The sequence below is a fragment of the Pogoniulus pusillus genome, chromosome 14 (genome assembly GCF_015220805.1).
Source record: "Pogoniulus pusillus isolate bPogPus1 chromosome 14, bPogPus1.pri, whole genome shotgun sequence".
NCBI classification, from domain to species: Eukaryota; Metazoa; Chordata; class Aves; order Piciformes; family Lybiidae; genus Pogoniulus; species Pogoniulus pusillus.
The window spans coordinates 12,176,749-12,204,663 of record NC_087277.1 but is presented as its reverse complement, the minus strand read 5'-3'; the positions used below and the strand labels follow the sequence as shown (position 1 = coordinate 12,204,663).

The 27,915-nt window shown below is 39.7% G+C and overlaps 1 protein-coding gene across 7 annotated transcripts in view; it reads left to right on the top strand.

The window, feature by feature from the left end:
• Positions 1 to 27,915, top strand: part of ASAP1 (ArfGAP with SH3 domain, ankyrin repeat and PH domain 1) — a 144,143-nt gene that overhangs the window by 29,238 nt on the left and 86,990 nt on the right. For 6 of the 7 annotated variants that reach the window (XM_064154285.1, XM_064154286.1, XM_064154290.1 and 3 more), the window contains one exon: positions 8,080 to 8,209. In XM_064154285.1, the coding sequence (XP_064010355.1) occupies positions 8,080 to 8,209 (130 nt within the window). Of the gene's footprint in view, positions 1 to 7,354; positions 7,517 to 8,079; positions 8,210 to 27,915 lie in introns of those variants that run through there. The other variant, XM_064154287.1, reaches the window with a different exon arrangement.

Here is a 27,915-nt window from a genome sequence, read left to right as displayed (position 1 = left end):
TTCCCTCCTTTACATTTTCTCATCATGAACAACTAGTGGAAAGAAACCCCCTTCATTTACCCACCAATCCTTTTTGTCTGTCCAATAAAATGCCGATGAAATTGTTTGGCCCAAGAGCCCTTCTCATCCTTCAGCCGTTTTTTGAAACTCTCACAATAAAATCCATAATAAAAATATCAAATTCTGATATAGCACTACTCGTCTGGGAAAGCCCAGTGTGCTTTCACCTAGAAAAATACATGTAATTGTCTGCATTCACAGATACAGAAATGATGCGTGCAGAGATCAAATGCCATGTCACAGCTGTGAGTGGCAGCTCAAGGACATGATCCTGGGTCTATAGAGCCTTTATTTCATTCTCAAACTGCTTCTCAGGTTCATTTTGGCCTGAGCCTCCAGTTTCACTGCAGGCAAGATGCATGCTAGCACCAGCATAGATTTCGCAGCTTAGGTAGAACCAGAGATGTGCCTGGTAATGACACAGCCATATAATTTCCAGAGGGGAAAATAAAATATTGAAATGTTTGCAGTGTGGGTTGAAGCTTTATTTCATTCTCATTTTATTTTGGAGAGCCTGCTATGCCAGCTGCCCTGCAACATGTTCATTTCTGCAGCTTCATCCTCTGATTTTAGTCATTGCTACTTCTCATTAAAAAAAAAAAAGGGTGGGGGGGGGGGGGGAAAGAAAGATATCCACTATGGTTCCTGCTTTGGAAAGACTTATTTCTCTTGTTGCAACCACAGAGTACCCCTTCATGATATACTGCCTTTGTCTTGTGTTTGTAATCCCACTGGCATGGCTGGCTCTCATGCTAATGTGTCCATTGTGCTCTTCTCAATAAAAATCCAAGGATTTGCTCAGGGTCAGGAATGCAAGGATAATCATGCACAGATTTCTCCCATGCTGGTCCTCAGCCTCACTGACACAGTATTTGTGGGTCCTGCTGGGAGAGCAGCTCCTGTGGGGTCAGCAGTCCTTGTGTGACTGTTGCCATAAGCCATGAGCAGGTTCCCATTTGGACTATGGGCAAGAGTTAAATTTGCCAGGGGCTGCACTAGCAGTTTTCTTATCCATCAACATTCATAACTTTGATACCTTTGGATTATCCAAAATATGATTCTTATTAAAAAATGTACTGCTGGGTTTTTATATCCTGTAGACATTTTAAGGGCTGTATTTGAATCAGACAAACACAGTTCTGTGCTTCCCTTAAATGAGTATCTCTAACAAAACTCCTCCATGCAATAAAAATACCGAGTTCAGTACACCTGCAACAATAACAACAGAAAGAGCATTCATTCCCTTTCCTCAGCATGCTGCCTCTTGCTGCTGGTGAGCATTTTGCTGTTTTTCTCTTTGGAGGATGCAGAGGTTGCAGGAGAACAGCTCATTGCTTGTTGTTACTGCCAGCCTGGAATGCCATTATGTATTTGTCTGCATGACTCTTGATCTTGCATGACAAAACCAAAAAACAAAGGCAAAACTGAATCAGCAGTTAGTCAGCATAATCTTGTGTAACTCAGTGCTGAGCTTCATTTTCAGTGCTGTTATTTTCAGCTGTCCTTTGAGATGGGTATTTGAGCCTACCTACCAATCGTGCTCCACGCACAGGACATTCAAATAAAGAGGATGCAAACTCATTCAGTGGCATGTTTCTGATGTTTTGATTTAATCATTTTCGTTTGGTATACATAGTGTTAAAAATGCAAGCTCTCAATGTAACCAAAATGTCATTTCTAATGCAAACACAATGGGTTCTCTCTTGCTATATTAATATTGAAAGAATGCAAAAAGGACCTTTTGTTTCAATCACTATTTCTAGTGCTAAGAGGCTTATAAACTAATACTGTCATTTCTGAGACAGTTGCTTATGTTTTCTCATCTAATTTTAGATAGCAAATAAAGAGAAATGCTTGGAGATGGCAATATTAAAATTTAAATCAGCTGATTCTTGTTTCAAAACATTCACAGTGACAACAGTAATTGTTCATGCAGCTCATGTAGTCCATAAGTTATGTTGGTAAATCTTATTTGCTTAAAAATAGGGAATCATAATTAGCATGTTTTCTAGATCTGATTTTTGGTATTCTTTATGTACAGCAATATGATTTGGATAAGAACATTTTTCTGTGACTGAAAAGTTACCTGACTATTCTGTCCCTATAATATAATCACTGTAAAGATTTGTTTGCAAATGTCAAATCCAACAGCCTTCTTCTGCAAGCAAAAACACTTTGTAGTTTATCATAGAAGTTCCCTTCATGCAAATTAGAACCAGTCACAATGTGTGATGTAGGCTTCAATGTTTAAAATAGCCTTTGCCTTTTCCTATGAGTACATCATGCACTTAGGTGATATTAAAAGTGTAAACATGCTGCAGGTAAAAATATGTAGTTGTTACATTTCATACAAGGCTTAGTCAGCCAATGAGGCTGTCCTCTGAAGAGGGCACTGACCTTGGAGGTGAAACTCCTCCTGACTAAACATTTCCTGATGAAAAACAGTGTCTTTACATAAATGAGGTGGTTTTGTTTTTCAAAACAAAACCACGGGAGTTCCATTAACAAAACAAACAAACAAAGTTTTAGCACATGAAATACTCCAAAACCGAACTCAAAACTTACCCTGCTGAGATTCTTGTTGATTTGTAGCTTCTCATATCCTCTAGTTCAACATTCAACTCAAATGAGGAGAGTTGATATTCAGAAATGTATGTGGATATTCTATCATTTATTGCCATAGATTTAAATAAGCATTTTGCATTCATTTTGTGAGAAGTTACCTGAAAGTGTAAAAATGTAGCAACTGTAATTTACCACCTACAAGCGTTCTTCAGTAACCTCAACTTTATCAGGGATCAAATGCCCTGGCTACTTTATGCCATACCATGATCTCACACAGTTGAGTTGGGATAGGAAGGAAGGAGGGAAGTAATGCTTGACTGCTGTGTTTAGTTGAAATGGATGAATGTAACACCAAACCACAAATTTATTCAAAATAGCAGTATAGTAGAGCAGCATAGCCTCAGGATGTTTTCCTGATGAGTTGTAGCACACCACTAGTTCTGTTGCTATTTGCTGCTGAGCTGGTGATATTCCCCATGTTTGTGAAGATGCTAAGGAGCATAAAAAGAACAACTATATAGTCTACTAACAATAGTATGTGTGTTTCAATGATATAATGTTTTAATTAAACACTAGTGCCTGATCTACATGACTTTTTTGAGCAGTAATAGCCAAGATGAGAACCTTACAAGAGAGAATTAAGTGTAGGTGTAAAGTCTTATTTGCAAAGTGCTGTAATCTCTTTCAAACAAATTTGTCATGTGAGATCATGGAATGACTGTGTCTGTACTAATCAAAAGGAGTCATCTGCACAGAAGCCATGTGCACAGTGAATTCCTTCTTCAGCTAACAACTCACTTCACTGCCATGCTGACAGGTTGCAAATGGCCCTGAAGGCAGCTTTCTGAGCACACTTGACAGCATATTTGGTGCTCAGCCAAGGACTCGGGTCAAGCTTCTTTCCAAAAACCAAGCAGTCATACTACACCTGAGTTTGTATCTGTGAACTTGCTATCAGTGCAGCAGGCAACTGTGGCCTCAGGGGTTGTCCTGGGGATGTTCTCTATAGGCAGCCTCATATTCTGTGGGAGGTCTGCTACAGGCTTCAGAGCAGCTCAGAAACTGATACCCTGAAGAGCCAACTTAGCATGACTAAAGCTAGACAGCCAAAAAATACAGCCCTATTTTGGTCAGCAGAGCAGTGGCCTCCTCGATCTGTCTCCTTGTCTGTAGTGGAAGGATAATCTTGATGTTCTCTACCTCACTGCTGCTTGGCTTAATTAATCACATTGACGACATGAAGAGCATGCAAGTGCAGTGTAGCTCTTCACCTCTGGCACATATCTATAATGTTTGAAAGTTCACAGTGATGACACTAGTCATCATCAGCTGATGACTACTTGGCTTTAGTGAATGAACTTATGATCTGAATCTAAATATGACTAGAGTACTATAAAATGAAAAAAAAACAACCCATAGTTAATATTCAGCTTATTGCAAAACACCTGTGTTAGTAGTTTGTACTGTCATTGCCATGTTCCTTAGCCTTTCCCTAAACACAGTGACTACCATCAAGATTGCAAAAATACTATCAGTTTGCTGCAATTAACCCTCCTGTTGGCAACCACAGTACAAAAGTTTGGGCAATCAAATGGATCCCTAGACTGACTCACTGGTGGAATGGCAACGGTGTAACTTGCATGACTGCATGTATACTTAACTAGAAGTGTGCTTTCCATGGCTGCTTGTGAGTTAGCTTGTCCCAGAATGGACAGAGTTGTTTCACTTCAGAATACCAAGAGGAGTGAGGTAAGCTTAACTTCTATTGGAAAGTCTTACATGAGAAAAAGGCTGTGGCACAGCCTCCCCCAAAATCTAGCACTGACTAAGATAGCATTAGAGCAGACGCTGTGAAATATAACTTTCACACTCTGCTCATTATTCTTTGACATTTGTGAAGTGAAACAGTGCTTTCAGTTAGTGACAATTTATAGAGAGGGGCATCTTATAAACTTAGAAGTGACTATCAGATACTAACTGCAATTCAAAACAGAAAACATGGTTAAATCTGAAATCCACTAACAGCTATCCAAAACAGTTATATAATTTGACTGGTTTAAACGCAAGTAAATTTTTACAGACAAGTTGTATAACTTATTTTTTATTAATGTTACATTAATTAATTATCCCAGCTGCCAGTAAGTTAAGTGAAGATAATCCAATCCTAAAGAGGTCATGCCCATAGGGCTACTTTCTGTACTGGCATTTGTACAGTGGAAGAGTAAATGCTGCTTTAAAGCAGCAAACCTGAGCACCATATTCTCTTTAATAAAGTTAATAAATTAGGAAATGCCAAAAAAAAAAAAAAAAAGGCAAAAAAAAAGCAGACTAATAGTCATTTATGATCTGTAGCTATTGAGTTTCCTTTTTTCATCTCTAGGCCTTATGCTGTTCTTTTTACTTCTCAGTTTTCTTCTGTATTCCTTCTCCCTTTAATATATATATATATATATATATATATATATATTATTTTAAAAGACGAGCTTTTCCTGATGAGAAAACACAAGTTCAGCTTCTGTTACTCTGACGGGCAGGCTTTGTTTAGGATAGCAGATGAGGTTATTTTACAACCCAAAGGCTGTCCCTCAAGTTCAATAACCTCAGCCTGATGAGAAATAATTCCACTTTAACAGTGAGGGCACTCCATTAATTAAACCAGTTTTCCCGTAAGTGCAGTGGATTTATCCTCACTTGAAATCTGTTAGAGAGGAATGAGGAGGACTCCTAATGTGAGCACTGTAGCTGAGTCACCGACCACAGGCCTGGCTCAAGAAGGCCCCGTGTGACAGCCCATGATCGATATTCTGCAGGAAATTACTGGCAATGGCCACAGAGACCCTGTGTGGCCCTCAGGCAGTATCCCAGCCCCTCACCATTGAGTTTCCACGCAGGCTAGGCACACTGATACAGCTGGTTTTGACACCATGAACAATTCTTCCATGATCTCAATCCTCAGACAGCTCTTCACTCTCTTTTCCATGATGTTTTGGATTCCACCAGCCATTTTTATCTTCTTTATCTCTCTCCCTCCTCCACTGCTGTTAATGAACAAGATCCTCATCTGATTTTCTTTCTACCACTTCAGTCGCTTCTTCAGTGCTTCAGCATTTTCTGCCCAAATCCACTTTTCACTGCAACTCCCACATAGTTCTTTTCTCGGCTTCCTCCTCCTCCTCTTGCCTACTCTACCTTTCTGAGTCTCATGACGTTTAACAATCATCTGTAAGAGCTCGAAGCCTTTATGCCAGAAAGCTGGATCATGTGAAGCTGCAGCAGCAGCAACAATCACATGGCCATATGGAGGGCTTCTGCTAAGGCAATGAAATGAAAGAAGCATGTTCAGGCAGGACCATTTCTCAGGAGTACTGGTCATGTTTTTGCTGGCAGAACAGCATACAAATATTTTTTATGGGTATACACAAATAGGGTAGCTCCTGTTTACGCTTACTCAGACATTGCAGCCTTTTGTTGATACTTTCAACTATTTTTGAGTTGTATAGGCATTTTATTAGAATTACCTACAAATGCATACAGAAGCCTAAGCACATCATAATACAGGAATAGGTCATTATATACAGAACATTAAATCCTTTGAAGTGGATATATACACATAATATTGCTCATTTGCAATTGCTCAGATTTGAGAATATTTACCAGTCTGCAATTTGCCAGCTTCTGTAGAGAGAATCCCAAATACAAAGAGAGGGAAAACACATAAGGCTAAATAAATCAGAGTGAAACAGCAGATGACCATAATTACTTGAGCCTCCTGAGACCTAGCATTCTTTAGAAAAGGACATATGGCCCCCAACATCTACACTTTAATAAAGAGAAAAGAAGCCCCTGCCTAATTAGTGTTGTGTGTCAGTTACATGATGCAATAGCAGATAAAGCGTACTTTAACTTGTTCAGAATCACTACTTGTGAGAGGAAGCCAGAGTGGAAAAAATCACAAAGGGAGGGTACCAGGGATGCGATGGTTTCAGATCAGTGCTGGGGCTGCTGCTGCTGCCCTTTCTGCGGGCTCATCGCTGTGCCATCCAGCCGGGTCAGTAGTCATCTATCACTCTCCCATTCTCTTTGAAAAGGCTCAGAATTAGTAATACAGATCAGCAACAGCAGCTTCAAGGGTGTCACTGAGGCATAGCAACGTTTCTTTAAAATTGCCAAAGTAAAAGGAGGGTAAAAACCTACAGTCGGGTTGCTTAAAGCAGTGACTTTTCATCGGCAGCGGCTGTAAGAAATTCTCACGCTTTACATCACAAAAAGCCGGCAGCACAAGGGCTTGATGCAAAGGGGCTTCGACTGGCTGTGACAGACTAAGAAAACCCTGCCGCAACTCGGTGCCTTGGCCTCGTGGTTTACGCGCGGCTGGAGCGGGGATGCTGCAGACCTGGGGTGGTGCGGGGTCGGGGGCAGATCCGCTGTCCCGGAGCAGACCGAGGCCTGCTGTCGGGGACAGAGCCGAAGTCTGGTACCCCCCGACCTTGTGTGTGCCTCCACCAAAAAGCGCTTTTGCGATTAAAAAGAGAGAGAAAAGCACACACATCGCCGCACCCCCGACCCTTCCTTCCTTTCTTCCTCCGCTCCCACCCACCGCGCCGCCCCCGAGCCCCTGCGCCAGCCCCGGCGTGCGGCGCCCCCCGCGGGGCAGGAGGAGGCGGCGGTGCCGCGGCGGGGGGAGGGGAAGCGGCGCTTGCGCAGAGCACTTCCTCCTTGGCCCCACGTAACGGCTGCGGGAGGGCGCTGGGCAGCGTGTGTCAGTCATCGGGTGACTGTCAGCGGCGGCGGGAGCCCCCGGGAGCCCCCGCCTGCCCCAGCCAGCCGTCGCTTCCCCCGGCCCTTCCCCTCCATCCCTCCGGCCGGGGGGGCGCAGCCGGAGCCCGCACAAGTTAGTGCTCAACTTGGCGACGGGCGAGAGCGGCGCTGAAAGCGAGGGGCGTGAGGGGCGGGTGGGTGTCGGCGGCGGGTGGGGAAAGGGGCTGAACCCGGCAGGGCTGGGGCTGGCGGGTGCCGCTCCCCTCCTTCCTGCCCGCCCTCCCTCCCCTCAGCGCCGGCGGCAGGGCCAGGCTCCTCAAAGGCGGCCCGCTCCCTGCAGCCGTCGGGGGCCGCAGTCGGCCGAGGGAGCGTTCCCCGGCGGCGCGGCCGAGCCGAGTGAGGCGAGGGGTGTCCTGTTGAGGCCTCTCCCCCCTTCACCTCCTGTCTAGGAGGAGGAGGGGGCGGCTAGGGGAGAGGCTGGATGTGGAGGGCGAAGGTTTAGCCTCTATTTGCGGCTCCGCTTCTTTGATGCTGCGGGTCTTTGCTGGCTGTTAACATCTTCCCTCTGCCTTCTCCCCCCGCCCCCCCCCACTCCCTTTTTTTTTTTTCTTCCTCCTCCACCTTTCCCCCCAAACTTGCCTTCCTTTTCCCTGGATCTCTGTGTTCGGCTTCTTCTGGGCATTACCGGTGGTGTAGGATCATGCCGGACCAGATCACCGTCTCGGAGTTCATCGCGGAGACCACAGAGGACTACAACTCCCCGACCACCTCCAGCTTCACCACCCGGCTGCAGAACTGCAGAAATACGGTCACCCTGCTGGAAGAGGTAAAACGTTTCACCCGCTCCCCTAACTGTTTTCTTTGGTTTTGGTTTGGGTTTTTTTTTATTTATTTGTTTGGGGTTTTTTTTTTTTTTTTTTTCGTTTCTTCGAGCATCAGGGATGGGGCAGTACCGCCAGCCCCAAATCCATGGCAGCTACAGGCTTTGGTATGCATGTAATCTGGTTTTTTAATTCTGGCACTTGGCTCTTGTGTTGAGCTAGTTACAGCAAGCTTTCCAGTCCTTGCGTCTTAAAGATCAGTGCGTAAAGCAGTTGTCTGAACTTAAATATTGCTGTTATAGTTGTTGATGTTCTTGGTATTGACAGTTGTTGCAGTAGAAAAATGTGTGAGTCTCGGGTTTTTTAGAAGGAAGGTGAAGATTGAGTTTTGCTTGGGAGCATTAGCAGAGGTTTTTCCCAGCCACTCATTAGATCAAGTCAGTGCAGAACTCTGACCACAGAAAACCTGTCAAAGGGGAGGCATTTAACAAATAAGATAAGGATGGAAAGGTGAACGTGGACTAAAGAGAGCAGTATGAAAACTGAAGTGGTGGAAGGAGATGAACAAAAATGATGCAGCAGTACAATGTCAGCATCTCAACCTTGAAGCCTTGGTGTTGCCTGGGGTTTTTGTTATTGCTGTTGTTGTTGTTGTTTGTTTGTGGGTTTTTTTTTAATGCTTATTATGTGCATTATACAAGTGTTTGTCTTGCTCCTCCATGGAGAAATAGAAATGTGAAAATGGATAAACTTCCAGAGCTGTTTTCTGTGGGAGATCAGTCTATTGCTTCCTATTTGAGGTTTCAGTGTGATTTCTTTGAGACTTGGGCACCAGTCGTGAGGAAATGCCTTCCAAATTACTTTAAAACAAGACAGTGTGTAGCTCTTCTCTTCCTCTGTGTTTGGTTCAAAGTGGTAGCACAATGATGCTGAAAGAAAACATTTCTTTGGCTGCTGTTTCATAGACTGCAGTTAGTTGTTTTGGATTATGTGCTTAGTTCATCAAGTATTTGTGAATTCTTTGCAAGCCAGCATGTAGCTAGGAGATGGTTTTAATAGATTCTTTTTAGTTTTGTTGAATATGTTGACACAAGCAAAGCATTTGGTATGCAGAGAAAGAATATTAATCATGGTGTTCTCCTGATAGTCTTGGGTATGGCAAATATACTTCTAGAGGATTAAAATTAGTTAATATTGACTTTGTAGAGAAATGTCTATGTTCATAATTTTAACAGCACTATTGCTTACAATGACTGGGTTACAAACTGATTGTAAAATTGCATTAGAAATATATCTCTTAAATTTATGTAACCTAGATAAACTTCTGTGACTTTTCCCTAACTGTAATCTGCCCTTTTTTTTCTTGTTTAACTAAGCCATGGTTGTTTATAGATTTGTCAGAAAACTACCTGTTCTGGTCTGTGTTTGACAGTATTGCTGCCTCATGGTCTGAACTATGTGAAATAGGTACAGCCATTGGTTTGCTTATTAGTACAGTTGACAGCATCTTTAGAGTTAAGTATGAAATATTCTGCCATCACTGGTGACTTTTAGAGTAAGAGTGCTTTCATGGATTGAGAGATTCATCAGTCCAGTCTGAATGTAGTAGTACCTTCCTAAAGAAATCCAAAATATAGTAGATAAATGCACAGTGCTTGGCAACAGTTGTGTAGATTGTGTGTATTTTCAAAGTTTTTGTGTCTGATTTGACAGCAGTAGCTCAGAAGAGTGAAGAATAGTGGGCACTTCTAATGCTTGCTTAGCTATTCATTGAATTTCTTTTGTTTGTATTACTGTGATAGGTGCTCTGTTTAAACTGTGCTTTACTTTGATTCTGGACTTGGTTTGGGTTTTGTTACTGTCTGTAAATGTAGAAAAGCTGTATTTGATAGGAAACTATACACATAAACTTCACATACTCCAAAAACCTGCAACTCTCCCAAATTTGTTTTTATTCATTTTCATGAAGTAGTGCTGATGGTTAGAATCCAGTTAGACTCCATTAGAGTCTATGACTGTGTCTTTATTATAGTGATGCTTGTGTATGCTGTTCTGCTGCTGCTACTTTAGGCTGGTTTCTGTACATCTCCTTACCTAAGGCGGTGATTCACCTGAAGCAAGAGATCAAAGTTGAATGTTTGAAGTGGCTGTTATGTAGTTCTTACTACCTCTGCTATTGTCCATGTATTGTGAGTGACTGAAGAGCTTTTCAGGCAGCTTCTGAACTTCAGTTTTGAGTTCACTTTATTAAGGTGAGGGGAATAAGCCCATCCTTGCAGCTGTTTGATTTTTAACTTAATGTTGAACGTGGAACTGGGCTTTTGCTGGTCATAAGAAGCTCTGTGCTGTTACAGTGCTGCAGCCTGAAGTAGCCTAGGTGGGTTTTTTAAACTTAACTTAATACAATCTGCAAATACTTCGGCTATGAGGTGATTTGTGAGTAAATTAATTATTTTCATACTTTGTGAATTATAACTGTTTGCTGAAGAGAAATTATATGCAACTTAAACAGATTAAGCAAAAGTTAGATCAGTTTTACGGTCTCTCGGTCTGCTGTAATACCTACGATATCTCAGATCAGTGTTCAGACAAGAACCACCTCTTTATAAAGAACGTGACAAGAAACAGACCCGTGTGGGTCTGTATCTAGTGTTATGAAGGTTGTTGCAGAATTTTGAATTTACTATTCTTTAATCACAATTAACAATATCACTATATTCAGTTGCCCTTTTTTTCACTTGGCTTTCCTCCGGTAGAAGTGCTGTTGGTTCATCTAGGTGGGTAGTTGTGACAGTTATAACTAAAATTATTTTTAGAGGAGGCTTTGGATCCAGTTAGGTGCAATTTTGAGAAGTTTCAGAGTAGGCAATTTTACTAATTCCCATGACTTTGCATTTGGTAAATTTTAGTGGAAAGCCCAACAAAATATGAAAGCATACCTCAAAAATCAGAACACTAGGAGACATTCTTCTGTATGCTGGGTTTAGTAAAGAAAGAAGCAAACCCACCTCCTATCCCCAAGAAAACACCCCATGCAAACTTTATTTGAATCTGTAGTGATATTGTCAAAGGAGAAAATAGTAAGTATATGTGGCTCTGTGGTAGTTTACTGACTAGAAAGGGTTCATGCTACTTTATTTCAACTACTGAAATTTTGACAGTTTTCAAATGTGGGGTTTTTTTTTTTTCCTCTTAAGACAAAACTTTTATTTGCTCATCTGGTCACACCAGACAAAAACAAAAGACACTGTCCTAATTGTAGCCAGTCTTAAGCAAAAGAATCAAAAAACTGCAAGACTATTTTTTTAAAAATAGTAGTTTATGGCATAAATTTTAGCTAATGGCCATCAATAAGCACAATTTGTAAAGTTCATTCTGTTGATAAAGTAATGATCACTACTTTTTTCCAAACTTGCTGAGGAAGGAACAACACCATTATATTGGAGCATAGCTCTAGTTCAGGAGAATTTGGAGTCCATACCCAACCTGTGTTGATTTGCTCAGCATAATGTTACATTCATGCAAAGATGACATTTTAAATGTTGCATTTCTGCATCAAAGTGGGAGAAGCTTCTTACAGTATTCATATGAAGAGGTAGATTATTGTGTATGCAAGTGGGTGTTTCAACTTCTTTTTTAAAGAAGTAGTTTAAGCAATCTGTCCATACAATCTTAACATTTAAGTACAGCCTCTGCTTTGTTCTGACCAGACATGCTTTTATATCCATTGTGGCTTCATGATTTGTGTAACTCAAATGGATTTTTGAGGAGTTGATTTTTTTTAATCCTAGAGTTGATGTTTGTGAGCTAGTTGGAATTTTTAGAGAATGATGACATCTGCTCTGAGAATAAGTAGCGCACATGTGGGATCACCACAAGACTGTCTTGATTACCATTCCACTGTGTCTCAGCTCCAGCTGAAAGGACATCTTTGCACTCAAGGGATAATTTGGTTATCATGACCAGACAGTTTTGAGTCTTCCCTAAAGCAGCAGATGTTTGCAGGACTGTCTTGAGACATAGAAGTTGAGTTTAAATGTTTCAATTCCTTTTAGGCAGGCTGGTTGGTAAGATGGAACAGTTAGAAGTTGAGGATAAAATAATTAGCTTCAGTTGTTTCTGATGTCTGTTCTATTGATACCTTCTTTTGTAGTACTTGAGCATCTTTAATGACTCTTTTTATTTCTTTGGCTATTCAGTGAGAAGCTGAAAACTCAAAATACGCTTTCTGACAAAAAAAGGTTTTTTCCTAACCTTGTAAGCTGTTGCTTATGGCCTTCAGAAACAGTTTTACATCACAGAGAGCTTTAGGCTTAAGAGCTGAGTCTTACATAATATACCACAAGCGATCTTCATGTTTCGAAGAAAAGTTTCTTTGCGTGGCAAAGAAGCTCAAGATAATAATAACTGTTCTTAAACTGAATGGGAAGTTGCACCAAAGACATAAAAATGAGTACACCAGCATTCTTACATACAGAAGCTGCAGTGACAGCTCCTGGGTGACTCCCCATCACAATACTGAAAAGGTGATTAAGGAGGAGCTTGACAGCAATATCCTGTGTTTACAAGAGCATGTCTACATGCTGCAGTGCTTATTCATTTAGTATAGAATCATTTTTACCTTTCATTTGTAAGCAGTAGAAACATTTGGTTGTAGTAAGCAGGCAATCTTCTATCTAATATGACTGATGTGAGAAAAACTAAAAAAAATCACTAGGCTTTCAAAGTTTCAGTCATGATGGATTAGTCAGATTAATTAGCTTTGTCTTTTGAAAATGATTGTTTTGGGCACATTTTGAAAGTACTTACTGCTTTTGGGTAACTTTTTTTTTTTTCATGTTTGCTTATCAGTTAGGAAACTGTGAAAGTGCTCTTTGATGCACTCTGTTCAGTATACCATTCAGATAAATCCTAATAGAGTGTGTACCATATGGCCATGGCAACTTGGACCCTGATGGAGAAGACCGTGATACTTACAAGACATGACTTAAAGCTGCTTTACTGTTTAGGATGAAGTTTTGTGGAAATGTCTTCTGTAGATTAAAAACAATAAAAGGGAAGAAGTTGTTTGAAGAAAAAAGGAAGGGAGAGAGCAGAGCAACCCACAAACCCATGTTTGTAGTCCAGCTTGGTGTCACTGAAAGATTACGAATGAACTATTTGAAACAGAATTAGATTGGTTTATTTAATTTCCAGTGTTTTTCTCACTCTTAATTAAAAACTCAGGTTTCACTCTTATTGTGATTTGTGATGATGTGAATAAAAGTGTTTGTTAATAACTTTTTTAAACAGATGTAAAACAAGTTTACATAGAGGAGTGCTGCCCTGCTTCTTCCACAGAGAATCCTGAACTCAATGAGCTAGCAATGTACCCTTGTAGTCAGGAAGGCCAGCAGTATCTTGGGATGCATTAAGAGAAGCGTGACCAGCAGGTTGAAGGAGGTTCTCTTCCTCCTCTGCTGTGCCCTAGTGAGGCCACATCTGAAGTACTGTGCCTAATTCATGGATCCTCAGTTCAAGAGAGACAGGAAACTACTGAAGAGTCCAGTGGAAGGCTACAAAGATGATTAAGGGTTTGGAGCATCTCATCTCTCTGATGAGGAAAGGCTGAGATACCTGGAGCTATTTAGCCTGGAGAAGACTGAGAGAAGATTTTTCTCAGCATTTAAAGGGGATCAGGAGGATGGTGCCAGACTCTTTTCATTTGTGTCCAGCAACAGGACAAGGGACAATGAACACAAAACTGTAACACAGGAAGTTCCATGTGAATATGAGAAAAGACTTCTTTACTGTGAGGGTGATAGAGCAGTGGAGCAAGCTACCCAGATAGGTTTAGAGTCTCCTTCTCGGGAGATGCTCAAAACCTACCTGGATGTGGACTTGGGCAACCTGATCTAGGTGAACCTGCTTTAGCAGGGGCATTGACCTAAATGATCTTCAGAATTCCTTTGTGCCCCTACCATTCTGTGATTCTGTGAAAGAACATAATGTCTAACACTGAATGGAATAGTACCTTACAATAAAAATATTTTGCAGAATCAAACCAGCAATACAAATTATTAATAATGTTTCAGATGCAGAGGTAGGATACATAAATAGTCTTTAAAAAAAGTACCCTAACCCAGTAGTATATTTTTATATTTAATGGGAAACTTCTGAATCCAGTTAATAGCTTCTGCCATGATACTTCTTTTGGAGACTTTTCTGTTGGCTTTCATTGATACTGGCCAAGTGGCCTGAAGATTTATTGGTGAGTGTGAAGGAAAGCTCCTGAGATAAAAGCATGAAATTCCTTTCTTGAGAGTACAGCTGGAAGTACATTCCTTGCTGAGAAGTGCAGTAAGCAATTATTTTATATTTCTAAAGAGACAGTATTGATCTGTTATATATTGGGTTTTAAATACCAGTAGGTTTTTGTTGGGGTTTTGTATAAGCATTGTGGCAAGTAAGATTTTTGAGGACAGTGGGTTTGATTACAGTGATTATGGGAAACTTTTCCATTCATGCTCCTGTGAAAAAGCAAGAAAACACTCTGGGCATCCCATTTCCCTCTCTATACACAGAGATGTGCACATGGGTGCCCGTGCAGCTTCATCTTTTTCGCTCACTGGTGAAAGGACAGACCTAAAGTGGTGGTGTTACTATAGCTTGCCCAGAACATATGCATTTTAAATAGCTACCTCTGTCTTTATTTTACTTATTTTAATCCTTCTTGATAAGTTTATTATCAAGAGAAATACAGAATTATTTCTGATGCAGAAATAGATACATACAATACTAAGAGAGTCTTTTTAAATGATTATTGTTATTTTTCCATATCTAAGAACTCTGTCTAGTATGATATTAGAGGTAACTTCCTGCAAAATAAGTGCCCAGCACTGCAAGGCCTCTAGCATGGTCTGCTCTGGTAGCTGCCTGTCCCCAGGTTGATGAGAAATGGACTAGGTAAGTGACCTGAGGGTGGGGGTGACTCTAGGTTGCCAAGCGCAGAGGGTGGTGATCAGTAAAGCAAAGTCCTGCTGGTAGCAGACTGCAAGTGACATCATTCCAGGATCAGTTTTGGGGCCAGTAGTATCTGGCATCTTTTAATTGTCTGGGCGATGGGCTGGAGTGTGATTTTAGCACGTATATTTAGATACCAAGTTGGTTGATACATGCTGACCAGCAGTTGCCATTTAGTGGGACCTGAAGAGATGAAGCCTTGTGTGTCTCAGTGAAGAGAAATGTAAAATCCTGTGTCAGGGCTGGAGTAGTCAGGTGAATTAATATAGGTTGGCTGGAAGAAAGTTTTCAGGAAAGACCTTGGACTCAGATGGAATGACAAATTCAATGTGGGTTGGCAGTGACAAAGGCTAGCCATGCATTGGTGTGTAGCCAGTAGCCACAGGAGAGTGGTTCTGCTCCCCTATTCAGCAGTAGTAAAGCCACACTTGAAGTACTGTGTTTGGGGTTCACCAAAATATGAAAGAAAGAACATACTGCCACAAGTCCAGGTGGGGGATCACCAAGATCATTATGGGCCACAGCATATCACTTCAGGAAGGGAAACTGGATTTCTGGGAGGCTAAGGGAAGGTCACATTGCTTTCTTGCAAGTATGCTATAGGAGGAAACTGAGTGGGCAGAAATTCTGATTAGATTAAGGAGGGTTTGTTTGTTTTTTTAGTTATGATTATTACTTTGAGGTTTGTTTGTTCATTTTGAACCATGTGCCTGATAAACAGGTGCCCAGAGAGACTGGAACCTCTGCCCACTGAGACATTCAAAAGTCCACTTGACTGTAGAAGTAGTTCTTCTTAAAGTTGTTTAGACTGCATAATTTAATCTTTAAGAAGATAGGCAAACCAGAGTAAAGAGGTTACTTAGTTTCATGAATGTGTGTTTATGTTTTCAGGTAACAGTTTACATATCCTTGGAAAAACTGCATATTCAAACTTAACTGTAGTAAGCAAAGTTGATGTGTCCTATCCTTCAATGAAAGACTTCTTTAATAGAGGAAATTGGATACTGCTCGTTTTCACAAACCTGTATTTCAGAATTTTATCAAGTTTGGTGGTTTATATGACTTTTAACAGTAGTTTTAGTAGTTAATGTTTGACAAAGATACAATTCATCATAAATTATCACCCTGTACCTCTGATGTGCTCTGAAAAGTTATGACTGTTACAGCTTAAATATATATCTCGTGGTTTAACTTTTCTATGAGAGTAATGACCTGAATTTTGAATTCTAGAGTTCCCACCTTGTGTTTACTACCCTTAATTTCCTTTCCTCTAGTACTATAGTTTACATTTCTGGTAAACTATCTCTTTATTTTTGAATTCACAAAGCAAGAATTCAGGATTAGAAAGGGAAACATATTTGAAGAACTGTTCTTGATACAGAAGTTAGTCTTTTCCATAGCACATCATAAAAAAACTTTTAGGGATAGGGAGGTGAGAAGGAATAAGATGTAGCCAGTTTTGTTTGCTAGGAGAGTTATGGCTTGTCCAGTGTCTTATCAAGGAAGTGAAGACTTGGGTTAGAAAAAAGGCATGTTAAAACCAACTTGAACACTTTTAGTCAATGATGACATAGTGCCTGTTTATGACCTTCAGAAGCTGTTGGTTAACTGTCAAGTTAGGAAACTTAAAGTTTGATAAACTTGAATGATGCTGGGATGAGTCCGAGAGATGAAAAAAGCCTGCAGAGGCTGTTTGATGGAAAGACCTATTTTAGTTTTCAGCATTATCATACCAGGGTTGGCTGTACACAGATTTGGAAAAACTGGTGTTACATAGCTGATGTAACCTGCAGAATGTAACCTGCTGTAACCTGCTACCTGCAGAAGTTTGAGTGATCAAAATGTTGTCTGCTCACAGTCTTGTGTGTGTCTGTCTTGAGAAAAGCAAAGAGAAACGAGGAGAGTAAATGCAGGCAATCCAGCTAAGTGCAGGAAACAATGACTGACTTGGGGTTTACTATGAAATCATTGATTCACGAGTTTAAACTATGAGGGTCAGCTGCTGAATGGAGTGTTGATATTCTGCTGATAGTTGTACATGTGTTTTCAGCACGCTGCAATGTGTACAAAGATATTTGGATGAATGCCTCTTCTCTGATAGTATGATTTTGCCCATTGTAAACATGCAGTCTGGACCTTTGTCCATTTGCCAGAAGTTAAGCCAGAAGGCTGTGATTTATAACTTACTCGACAGGCCATTTTGGAGGATCTCTCATCGAGCTGTTATATGAGTCTCTAATTGTGAAACAATCCTATAATCTCTGCTAGAGGAGGAAAACCTGAACTTTTAACTCCACCTCATGGAGTTTCTAGTGCTTCTGTTAAAAGAATTTACAAAGAAAGTTGCGCCTTGACTATACTGAGAGTTTTTAAATAAAGATTAGATCACTCTAAACATAGCTCTAGGTGAACTAAATGTATGAAATGCCAAGTTTTGAAAATGTGAAATTTTAACTATTGATTATACAATCATTAAGGCTTTTTATTGTTGTTCCTGTATGGCCTCAAAACCTGTGTGCAATGTGAGCAATTTCAGGAAAGGGAAGTGATGATCTCTTGATCATTTCTAGAGAAGTGGAGTTTGTCCCTCTCCAGTTAATGAATTTGCCTGAAATACTAGAAGAGTTATGGAAACAATACCTTTTCCATGTTACCAGTTAATTAGAATTTCATAACTTCTGAGAGTTTGCCTTGAAGCTGAGTAGACTAGTTGAATGAAGAGAATATTGAGGTCTCCACCTGAAGGCAGTTGAATGTATTTATGGAATGTATTGACTTTTATAATATGCTTGTGTACTGGGCACTTAACATTAATGGGAGATTTTAACCCTAGTCTTTCATCTTTCTGGTTTTGACAGGACTCCAGGCAAATTCATCCATACTGGAAAGCTCTGTGATTAAAGTCTCATAAAGCTGCGTGAGGAAATTTAGTGTTTGGTTTCAGAGCAGGGTTTGAAGAACATACAGTTCTAGCAGAAAAGAAAAGGAATGCAAGTCTAGAATTGTATGATCATAGTAGACTGAAAATGCTTTAAAAGGCAGTTCATTAATTGAGCACCACACAACCTTTATATGGGCTAGAGTAAGTTAAAAGGCTCTAGAGACACATGGTCATTTGCTGATACAGTATAGGAGTGTGTGTGTTACGGTAACAGTTAAGATGAGAATGGAGCCTGCAGCCAGGCTTCTGTGTTTTGTATTAACCTTACTGTTTTACCCCTTGTCTGATGGTATATACACACAGCAGTGCAAAAAATAAACACATTACCTCAGAGCAAAGCTGCTGTGCCAGTGAAGCTCCTCTTTTATATTTCTGTGCTGTGGTTTCTGGTCCACTAAGCAAGACAAATGTAGCATGTAGAGAAATTATGCTTTCTTCAGCAATACAAGCATTTCACTTGAATCAAGCTAATGTGTAAAGAATGAGTGTTACCCCAAGCATGTCACTTCTCTCCTGAAACTTAGTTGGTCAGTTTAGGATGCTATGGAATCACAGAGTTGTTTGAATTGGAAGGGACCTTTTCAAAGGTCATGCAGTCCAATCCCCCTGCAATGAGCAGGGACATCTCCAATTAGATCAAGTTCAAGTGCTGTGGTTTGTTGGACTATACTGTAGGCTCAAACAGGCTTCCAGTAATTAATGGTTTTATTTGTGTTGGTCTTTAATTTTGTGGATTAACAGTCATATCTAGTTTTAGCATTCCTAGGAAGCTTTCAGTTGAGTTTGAAGAAGCTCAAAGAATGTGGTTAAATGTGTACTTTATGGTAGATGTCCTCTACAGCCTGATTTGAATCTACTGTACTGCACCACCGAGTTTGCAGCTTTAAAAAAATTATTTTTAATATAATAGAGTTGATAAAATGAAATATGAGAATTTGTGGGTTGAAAAGACACTTTGTCTAGGAAAAAAACCTGCAGTCAGGAAAATGACAGGTCAAAGACAGACAAGCTGATGTGCTTCTCTCTGTTGGTGTAATGGGTTATGCTGTCTTGGACATGGCCTTCAGAAAAATTGTGTGAGCCACATAAAGCAAGGGGAAGATGATGAAGGGTTAGGAGCATGTTCTAGGAACTGCTGAGGACCAAATATAGTTTAGTACTTAATGAGCTGAAGCATCATGTTGACTGCTCTTGAATGTTCGGGGCAGAAAGGCTGTTAATTTCAGCTGAAGAAAGAGGAAGCAGTGTTTAAAAACTTGAATATTAAAATCAAGCAGTACTTTGTAATAAGATTTTATATGAATTTCTTCTCTGCCTTGCTTAGCAAACCCATTCTATTAGAAGTGCTTTTATTTTGCATAAATAAAGTTGTTATTCACCACTTACATTCTGGTTTGCTAGGTAGTTTGTTCTGAAAGATGGTATAAGTCCTTCCAAACTGTTTTAGTTACACCTTTTATTCTATTACCTATTTTTGTAGTTGCTTCAGTTTCTTCCTTAGCTTATCTAAGTATCACCATCTGTACTAATGAATAGAAAGGGAGAAAGGTGAATGGGTAGGAATCAAAATGAACTATGTAGGTTGAGAAATGAAGTTGAATTTGTGTCCTGTGGTTGAAACAGTAAAAAATAGTGTGAAGGACTGAAAAACTGGGCTGTGGTACTATTCCAACAGTTTGCAACTCAGAAGTTTTTTCCTGAGATGAAGGTGAAGAACTGTTCAATATACCAATGTCTTGGATGTTCTTCTTGTTAACTACATGAGTTCTAAAAGAAATATTCAGCACCAATGCAAACCTAGATTTCTGAGCTTACCTAGGTGGTTGTAGGGGGAAAAGGAAGCTTTAGATGAAGCCTACATCCTGATGATTTTGTTTATGTCCCTAGTTTGAACAGAATGAGAAAAAAAGTTATAGTTGTCTGTTTATTTCTTCTAATACTCAGAGCTCTCCTGGTTACATCAATAATTTCTTCTTCAGGTTCAAGATTCTTAGCATATGCATATTTAAGCTCACCTTTCCTAGGAAATGTTTCTCTCATTGAGGCTAACCTAATTGCCTTCCTTTATCCCTCTTTTACTGTTTTGAGATACAAAGGACAAATTGCAGATGTGCTATTAAGCTGCATCTTGGTATAATGATTCTCCCTTAATCCATCCCCCATGACTTGCAGTGTTACTGTTTTGATATCATGGTAGCTCCTGAATATCCAAGGAATACTTCAGGAAAATATCCCTTAACTGTAGCATATTTTTCCTACTGTGGTGATAAGGAATTCAGGGACTCATGTTATGCATGTAAATTTATGTTAGTGTTTTTCCTCTATGTATTGCTTTATGCTTATGTGTGTATATATAGACTTTATTTATTTATTTTTGATCTTCCTGGACTCTCCACATCTATTTTCAGTTTTCTTACTTTAACAGCTTTCATAATCAGCAAATATTGTCACTTCACTGTTCACATCCTTTTCTGGATAATGTATGGATTCATTATGCTGCACAGATGCTAGAACTGCTTCCTGATGACTTCTTTTGAATGACAAAAGTGACAGTTAATTCCTCTTTCCTTCTTATTAAACAGTCACTGCTCCAGGAGAATGGTTTTCTCTCATCTTCTTTCAGTTCTTTTTTTCTTTCCAAGAACCTTCAATGTTGAACATTGTTAGAACTATGATTTTTGGGTGGAATTCAGATAGACTGTGTCAAATAGGTTGCTAACAAACTTAATTGTCCACCAAAACCCAGACATGGTATATTAAATTACTTGAAATTTGAGAAATCTCTTTGCAAACACGTGGTCTGTGTTATTTTCGTGCCTCTTCTTCCCATGGTTTGTTAGTTTCCTTGTCCATTTGATGTATATGAATGAGAGAGAAGGTACACATCAGAATTAAGATAAGCTTTTTCCTTTGTGTTTGAAAGCTATACTAATTTTTATGCATTTAGAGAAGTTGTTACTATAAATGTTCTGGTTTGTGTTTTTTTACATTTAATTTGCAGTGCTTGTGTGATGTCCTCATTTGCCTGTGATTTCAACATGTCCAGGCCTGTCTTCTTTTAGTAATCTCTTATATTGGCAATTTGTAATTGTAGTCTTTCTGAAAAGATATGTTTCTGAAATGACAGCCTTTCATTTCCTTAAGCACAATCACTTAAGATGATATTGTCAAACATTTGAAGTTGCATATCAGGGAAAATAGAGCAGATCTTTTTTTAACATATTTTACTGAAACACTCTAATATTGAAAATTATATGAGTACTAATTTGGTACAACTAAGTAGTTGAAATGTTTCAGCAAGAGACCATCTCATGCTAAACTTAATTTTAAAGTACTCTCAAAACGTTTGTGTGTTTCCAAATGAACTGCTGTGGTTGGTCTAATAATGCTCCATGATAGTGCATCTTCAAGAGAAAGAAGTACTTTAACCAGGTGACCTCTGCTAAAAGCATACATGAGACAGGAGCACTTATGGAAGAATGCTTTCTTCAAAGTATGTGGAAGACATCAGCATTTAAATGTCCTTTTTTTTTTTTTTTAAATTTAAGAGGTTCTGACACACACTAGCAAATGGAACTGGTGAGCTGATATAATACTGGCTCCTGTGAGGAAGCTAGTACTAGAATATCCTGCTACAGAAAAAATAAGTCCTTAAGGGCCTTCTTGGGTTGTCTGAAATTTGGGCAGATGCTTATTTCAAAAACAGCTATGCTGCTTAAAGCCAGGATAATTAATTTAGTAAAATGAAGGGTAAGGTTCACAGTGTTACTCCTTTTTCTCTCACTTAATTATAGATGAGTTAAATTAAAACAGTTTGTTGATTGGTGGGTTGTTTTGTTTTTTTTTTTAATGTTGCCATCTTTGTGTCTTTACTGAGAAGATTTTGGCCACTTTTTTCTCCTCTTTACCTGAGTACATTGCTGTCAGGCAAAGTCTTTGTTCTAGCCAGGCTGGAGGTTGCATTAACCACATGGGTCCCTGCACAGGAAAAGGAAACGGAAACTTTATTGCATGTGCAAGTGAGGTCATGACATTGGTTGTGTAGGTGGCATTGCTGGCATGAAGTGCTGCCTCTTGATGGGAGGAGTGTACCTGCTCTGCTCCCATTCTGAGTCAGGTTGATGAGGAATAAAGGTCAGACCACCAAACTTTAAGTGGAGATGATCAATTCAGGATTTAAAAATAATAGCTGGCTGCTGATAGTTGTGCTGTCAGTGAAAGAAAAGAGTAACTTTGTTTTTTTTTATACTGCTTTTTGAAGTTGGTGTTCTCATTTCTTTATTTTGATCACTTGTGTAGTAGATAATGAAAGAAGTAAAGATTGTAGTCCTCCAAACTTAACTTGCTAAGCAAGATGCTTCCTTGTTTTTTGTTTCAATACATATCCTTATATCAAAGGGTGGGTGAGCACCTATGCTGGTGTTATACAATTGCCTTTTAGCCAGTGACAGTTCTGGGTGCTGCAGGAGGGGCATTTGCTACTACCCCTGTTCCCCAGCTTGCTTTTCTGCTTGTGTGCATGGAAGAGGGAGTGGACAGCTTTGGGCTGTACAATAGCAAGGGTTAGTTCCTTGGCTCTTGCTGCTGAAAACCAGGATTGCTTGCCTGTTGTAGTTCTTTTTCTGGTAGGGTGAATAATTTGCTTCCTCAGCTGGATGTTTTGGCTACCATTTTTTTAAGTGTGGAGAAAAAAATACCAAAAAGGCATCTACCCCTCAAGCAGCATTGCACTGGGTGTGTAAAATGATGCAGTTCTGGGAGAAGGAGAAAGGGTGAAAAGGGAGATGAAGTTCTGAATGTATGGTGGGGGAATATGCTTTCATATTATCTTCATCACATAGCTCTCTTCATTTCTCTACAGAGATAGGAAAATGTAACATTAGATTTTAGCTATGAAGTTGTTTGAGGCCTGAAGGTACTGAGAGCAATGGTGGGGGTTTTTTTTGACTTGTGATATTCATTAGGGAGTAGTTCTGTTTCTGTGACAGGCAGTGTTTGCTTTATCCAGTTGCCTTTTTTTTTTTCATTTCCTTTGCAAACTGCAGACTACTTTTTCTTTATTCTGTAACTGTTAATGGTTCTTATCTTTTCTTTCCCAGACAAGCTTCTAGTCTGTAGAAAATTTGGTTCTCTGGCTTCTGTGATGTTAAATTTAATGCAGGGGAAAATGGAATTCTTTTTGTTTTATACAAAGGACTGTATGTTTGCTAGTATTAAAGTTGTCTATGAATGGATAGGCTATGGCTATGTAGTCATTAAAGCCAGTGCCTAAAATACTAGGGTCTTTCTGTCATGGTCTGTGCTTGCTTATTTTTCTTATGATAGACAATAAATTGTAAGTTTAATTTTACTTCCTGTTTATGTTCTGAGTATATTCGTGTTTGACTTTCAGAATTTTAAATATATGCTTAGTTTTTTAAGTCTGGTGGAATCACTTCACAGTTTTAACAGGTGACTCTTCATAAAATTGACAAAATTTTACATTTGGTGTCGTATTTAAACTAAATTACTGATTAGGAAGAAAAAAGAGTAGTTGTTCCCCACAGGCCATCACTTACAGCATATGGAAACTGTTTACTTATTTTTAGCTTGCAAAGACTTCTCTGGTACTTGACTTCTGCTGTGTTCCCCAGTCTCACAATATTTAAACGTCTCTAGTCATTACATAGTAACTTCTGCATGAAAAATGTGGCTAGAACTGATTAAAAGATACTGAAATAGAGAAAGAAACTTGCACAGAAGGTCAGGCTGTTATGGCAACTTCAGTGAATCAACATACGTGTTATGTATAGGAAGTTACCAGGTTTCAGTTTGAGGCCAGAAGCAGGTGAAAATCCTGTGCAAAGGTTACTTTGTGTGATTGATGGGAGGATTAGTCTTTGAGGATTGATAAATAAGCTAGATTTCTATCTTTGTGGAATTGGAGCTAGCTCTGACACAGAGACAGCTTCTGATACCTCCTCACAGAAGCAACCTCTGCAGCTTCTTCCCACCTTGGCAATCAAAACCTTGCCCTGTAAACCCAGTACACCAAGTAGGACATCTGCCTACCAGTAAAGCTATTTTAATGTTGAATTTACAAATGTACTTAGCCAAGTTCTAATAACTGTCAAATGTGGCTGTGGATTATAGCATGAAGTAATGAAAGACTGATCAAAACATGCCTGACACCAGCACACAGTTTCATAGTGCAATGATATCTGTAAGACTCCTCAAGAAGAAGATGGCCTAGAAGTATTTGCCAGGTCCTGGTTTGACTAATAACTACTTAAGGGACGTTTAAATAAATTCTTGAAGATGACTACATGTGTACCAAGTTTGACAGTTTTGGGAGAGCTAGGCTTTCAGTAGAAAAGTCTACTTTAGGTCTGGAAGTATGTTACAAATGTTGAGATACTGGAACGTGTCCAGAGAAGGGCAAGAAAGCTGGTGAGAGGCCTGGAACACAGCCCTGTGAGGAGAGGCTGAGGGAGCTGGGGGTGTGCAGCCTGCAGAAGAGGAGGCTCAGGGCAGAGCTCATTGCTGTCTACAGCTACCTGAAGGGAGGCTGTAGCCAGGTGGAGGTTGGGCTCTTCTCCCAGACAACCACCACCAGGACAAGGGGACACAGTCTCAAGTTGTGCCGGGGGAGGTCTAGGCTGGATGTTAGGAAGAAGTTCTTCCCAGAGAGAGTGATTGGCATTGGAATGGGCTGCCCAGGGAGGTGGTGGAGTCACCATGGTCTTGTTGACTGGATAGGGCTTGGTGCTAGGTTGGCCTGGATGATCTTGAAGGTCTCTTCCAACCTGGTTGATTCTATGCTTAAACGCAGTGCATTAGGGGTTACTGTACTTACTTTGTAGATGTTGCAGAATGCATATGATGAGTGGATACTGATGTCCAGAATACTGAGTATATGTAGGTCTAGTAGATGTTTTGTGGTGTGAGTTATTATGCTGGGTCTCACAACTTTTGGAAATCCAGGCAGAAAATCCTCAGTTGTGTGGGCACAGTTTCTGAGTTTCTTAGCCTGGCAGACTACTTTGTTGCTTGGAACATTCATTTGAAATGGGAACTTAGGCCTTCTGATAAACTCTTGGAGGATTCAGCTGGAACCTTGGGTAGTTTGCCCTGCTTTGTTAGTCTGCTGCATGATGGAATGAAAAATTTCTTACTGTTTCTTCACCTCAAAAAAAGCCCACAGAAACAGAACAAAACAACCTATTCAGCTCAAACCAAGGTGAAATAGAGTGCAAATTTAAAACATTTCTCATGACTTTGAGAATGGGCAGCACAGTTTCTAAATCACATGGAGGGAAAAAAAGGGAAACTGATACTGAATTGAGTTGCATCTGACTCCACTTTGAGCTTTTTGCCCCTCTTTCAAGTTAGCACCTTGAGTCAGCTGGAGAAATGCCAGTCCTGGATTCTTTCATCATACCTTCTGCTGAACCTGCTAGAAGGCACAGCCATTCTGGTGCAGAGTGTGTATGACTAATCTCATCCTTGAAGTCGTGGGTGGAAAAGAGGGAGTGGTCTAGACTTGTAATCTTTCTCCATTTTTTTTCTTTCTTTCTTTCTTGGAGATGCAAATATGGGTCAAGGTATCTTTCCTGTTGTATCTGACAGACTGAATAGCAAATCTTTGTCTGAAATTGTGAAACTTTCCTGTCCTCTTTTTGTGACTTGCTAAGCCAATTATACTGCAAAGTCTTTATAAAGTACTGACTGGAATAAAAGATGTATTGTTACAGGCATTGAATTAAGTCTAGCCACAACAGGGTCTACAGTTTTTGGGGTAACTGACTTCTACCTTTTTTTTTCCTGAGCTTACAATAACAGTAGACAGTAACCCATATCTACTTACTGAGTATGAAGGAGATTGTGAAGTGAATATTTAAGTAGAACAGAACACTTGTATTTCTTTTATCCATTGGTGTTGTTCTCTCAGAACTGATTGGGTTTGTATTCATTTGTTTCTAACACAACTGTAATAAAAGCATCATCTTGGAAAGCAGTAACTCATCCAAGAATTAACAGTATTTTAAAAGTAGGTGATAAGAGACACAATTCAGAAAAAAAATATTTGTATGTTAATAAACCTTTTGTGGCAAATATTTCCTGTGTGATTTATAATGAATGAGTTGTGGCACAACCTGTTAAAAAAAAATCATTCCTTTGTTTACTGATACCAGTGTTAAGTGAGAGACTTCTGCTTTAACTTCCGTAGTTCAGTAGCACCAGTGATGACTTGCCTGAAGTTAAGCCCACACAGATGTGTTGTTCTTGATAACACTTCAGATTGCTCAGAGAATGGTACTTACAGACAAAGCCAAATAATGGACAACCAGTGTTTTATCCCCTTCTACTATCAGTTTCCATCAATTGGGCTCCAAGCTGCCAATTGTGTTTCATCTTTGGAGTGCCTTAAAGATACATTTCAGTAGTTCTTTTCTGAAAATGATGCTTCTTCTAACAAGTGAGTCGTTTGGAAACTGCTAGGTGCTTTATAAAATGTACTTTCTGGTCACAGGACTCTGTAAGCTATGGTGCAGATGCTCCTAAGGCCTGTTAAGTTAGGTAGTTGCAATGATTGTACAGTGCTGTTAAAGAAAGGTAACCTGTAAAATTGTGGTCTTAAGGTACGTGCTCCAAGCTAGGAGCATACACAGAAGTAGATATGAACACTTCAGTTTCATTTTACTTGTTAAGGTGCTGTATGTTGGTGTTTATATCTTAGGTTTGAAAAAAAGCAACCCTCAGATTGTATGGTCTATGGGCAGATCTTGGAGGTCTCTTCCAACCTGGATGATTCTATGATTCGATGATTTCTACAGCAGTTTTGTTTCTTTATATCACAAGAAATAATTTAAAACTTTCTGCTCATGCTAATAAACAACAAAAAGCTTTATACTGACTCAAGGCATAAACAGAATAGAGGTCTCAACTGAGCATGTGGCTGTCGAGTCATTACAAAATCAAAGCAGCTGGTTGAATAGCTTGGGGTTTTTTAGTGCCAACCTTGCCAAGACATCTGTGTTCTATAAGACATTAAGGGGAGAAGCTGATTTCAAACAGTGATGTGTTTTTGACAGCCTTGCTTTTGAATACAGGGCTTATACAAGTTTCCATTGTCAAAAAAGCAGCATGCCATGTGACTGTTCCTCCACTCCAATCTTTCTAACCTACGGAGTGTTTTAATAAGAGTCTGTTTTCATTTGGAGTGTCAATTTTATATCGGCTGTTCTCTTGCCATGCAGGAAGGAACTCTGGATTAAACTGCAGCAATAGAACCTGCACTGGATTTTGCCTTGTGAGAAGTAGGACTGAAAAAACTTTACTTTTGGGGTTTTAGATTAGCTGTTGTACTACTCAACTTGGGAACAAATTGGTGCAGAAGGTGTTTTATTTTTTTGTCTTTGACCTTCAGAAATGTGTATTAGTAGAGTATCCTATGATAGCTTTGTAAGAGTATCTTCAGAATATCCTTTTTGTAATAGAAAATTCTCTACTTTCTTTTTTGTGTATGCCTTTCTTTTTGTTCCATCAAACTTAGCATATAACAGATTTCTTTTTTTTCCAAGATGCTCAAGACATCCAGTACACACCTTCTTATCTCATAATAAACTGAGCTGTGGGAGCCTGTGATACCTTACTTCACTTGTAATGGCATACGTAGGGGTCAGATACTGCTGTACCATAGAAAGCTTTGCTTTCCTTTAAGATTTTGTCTGGGACTGAACTTGATGAGAATAAGATGATCTTCTTTGAGAAGGTTGTAATTTATTA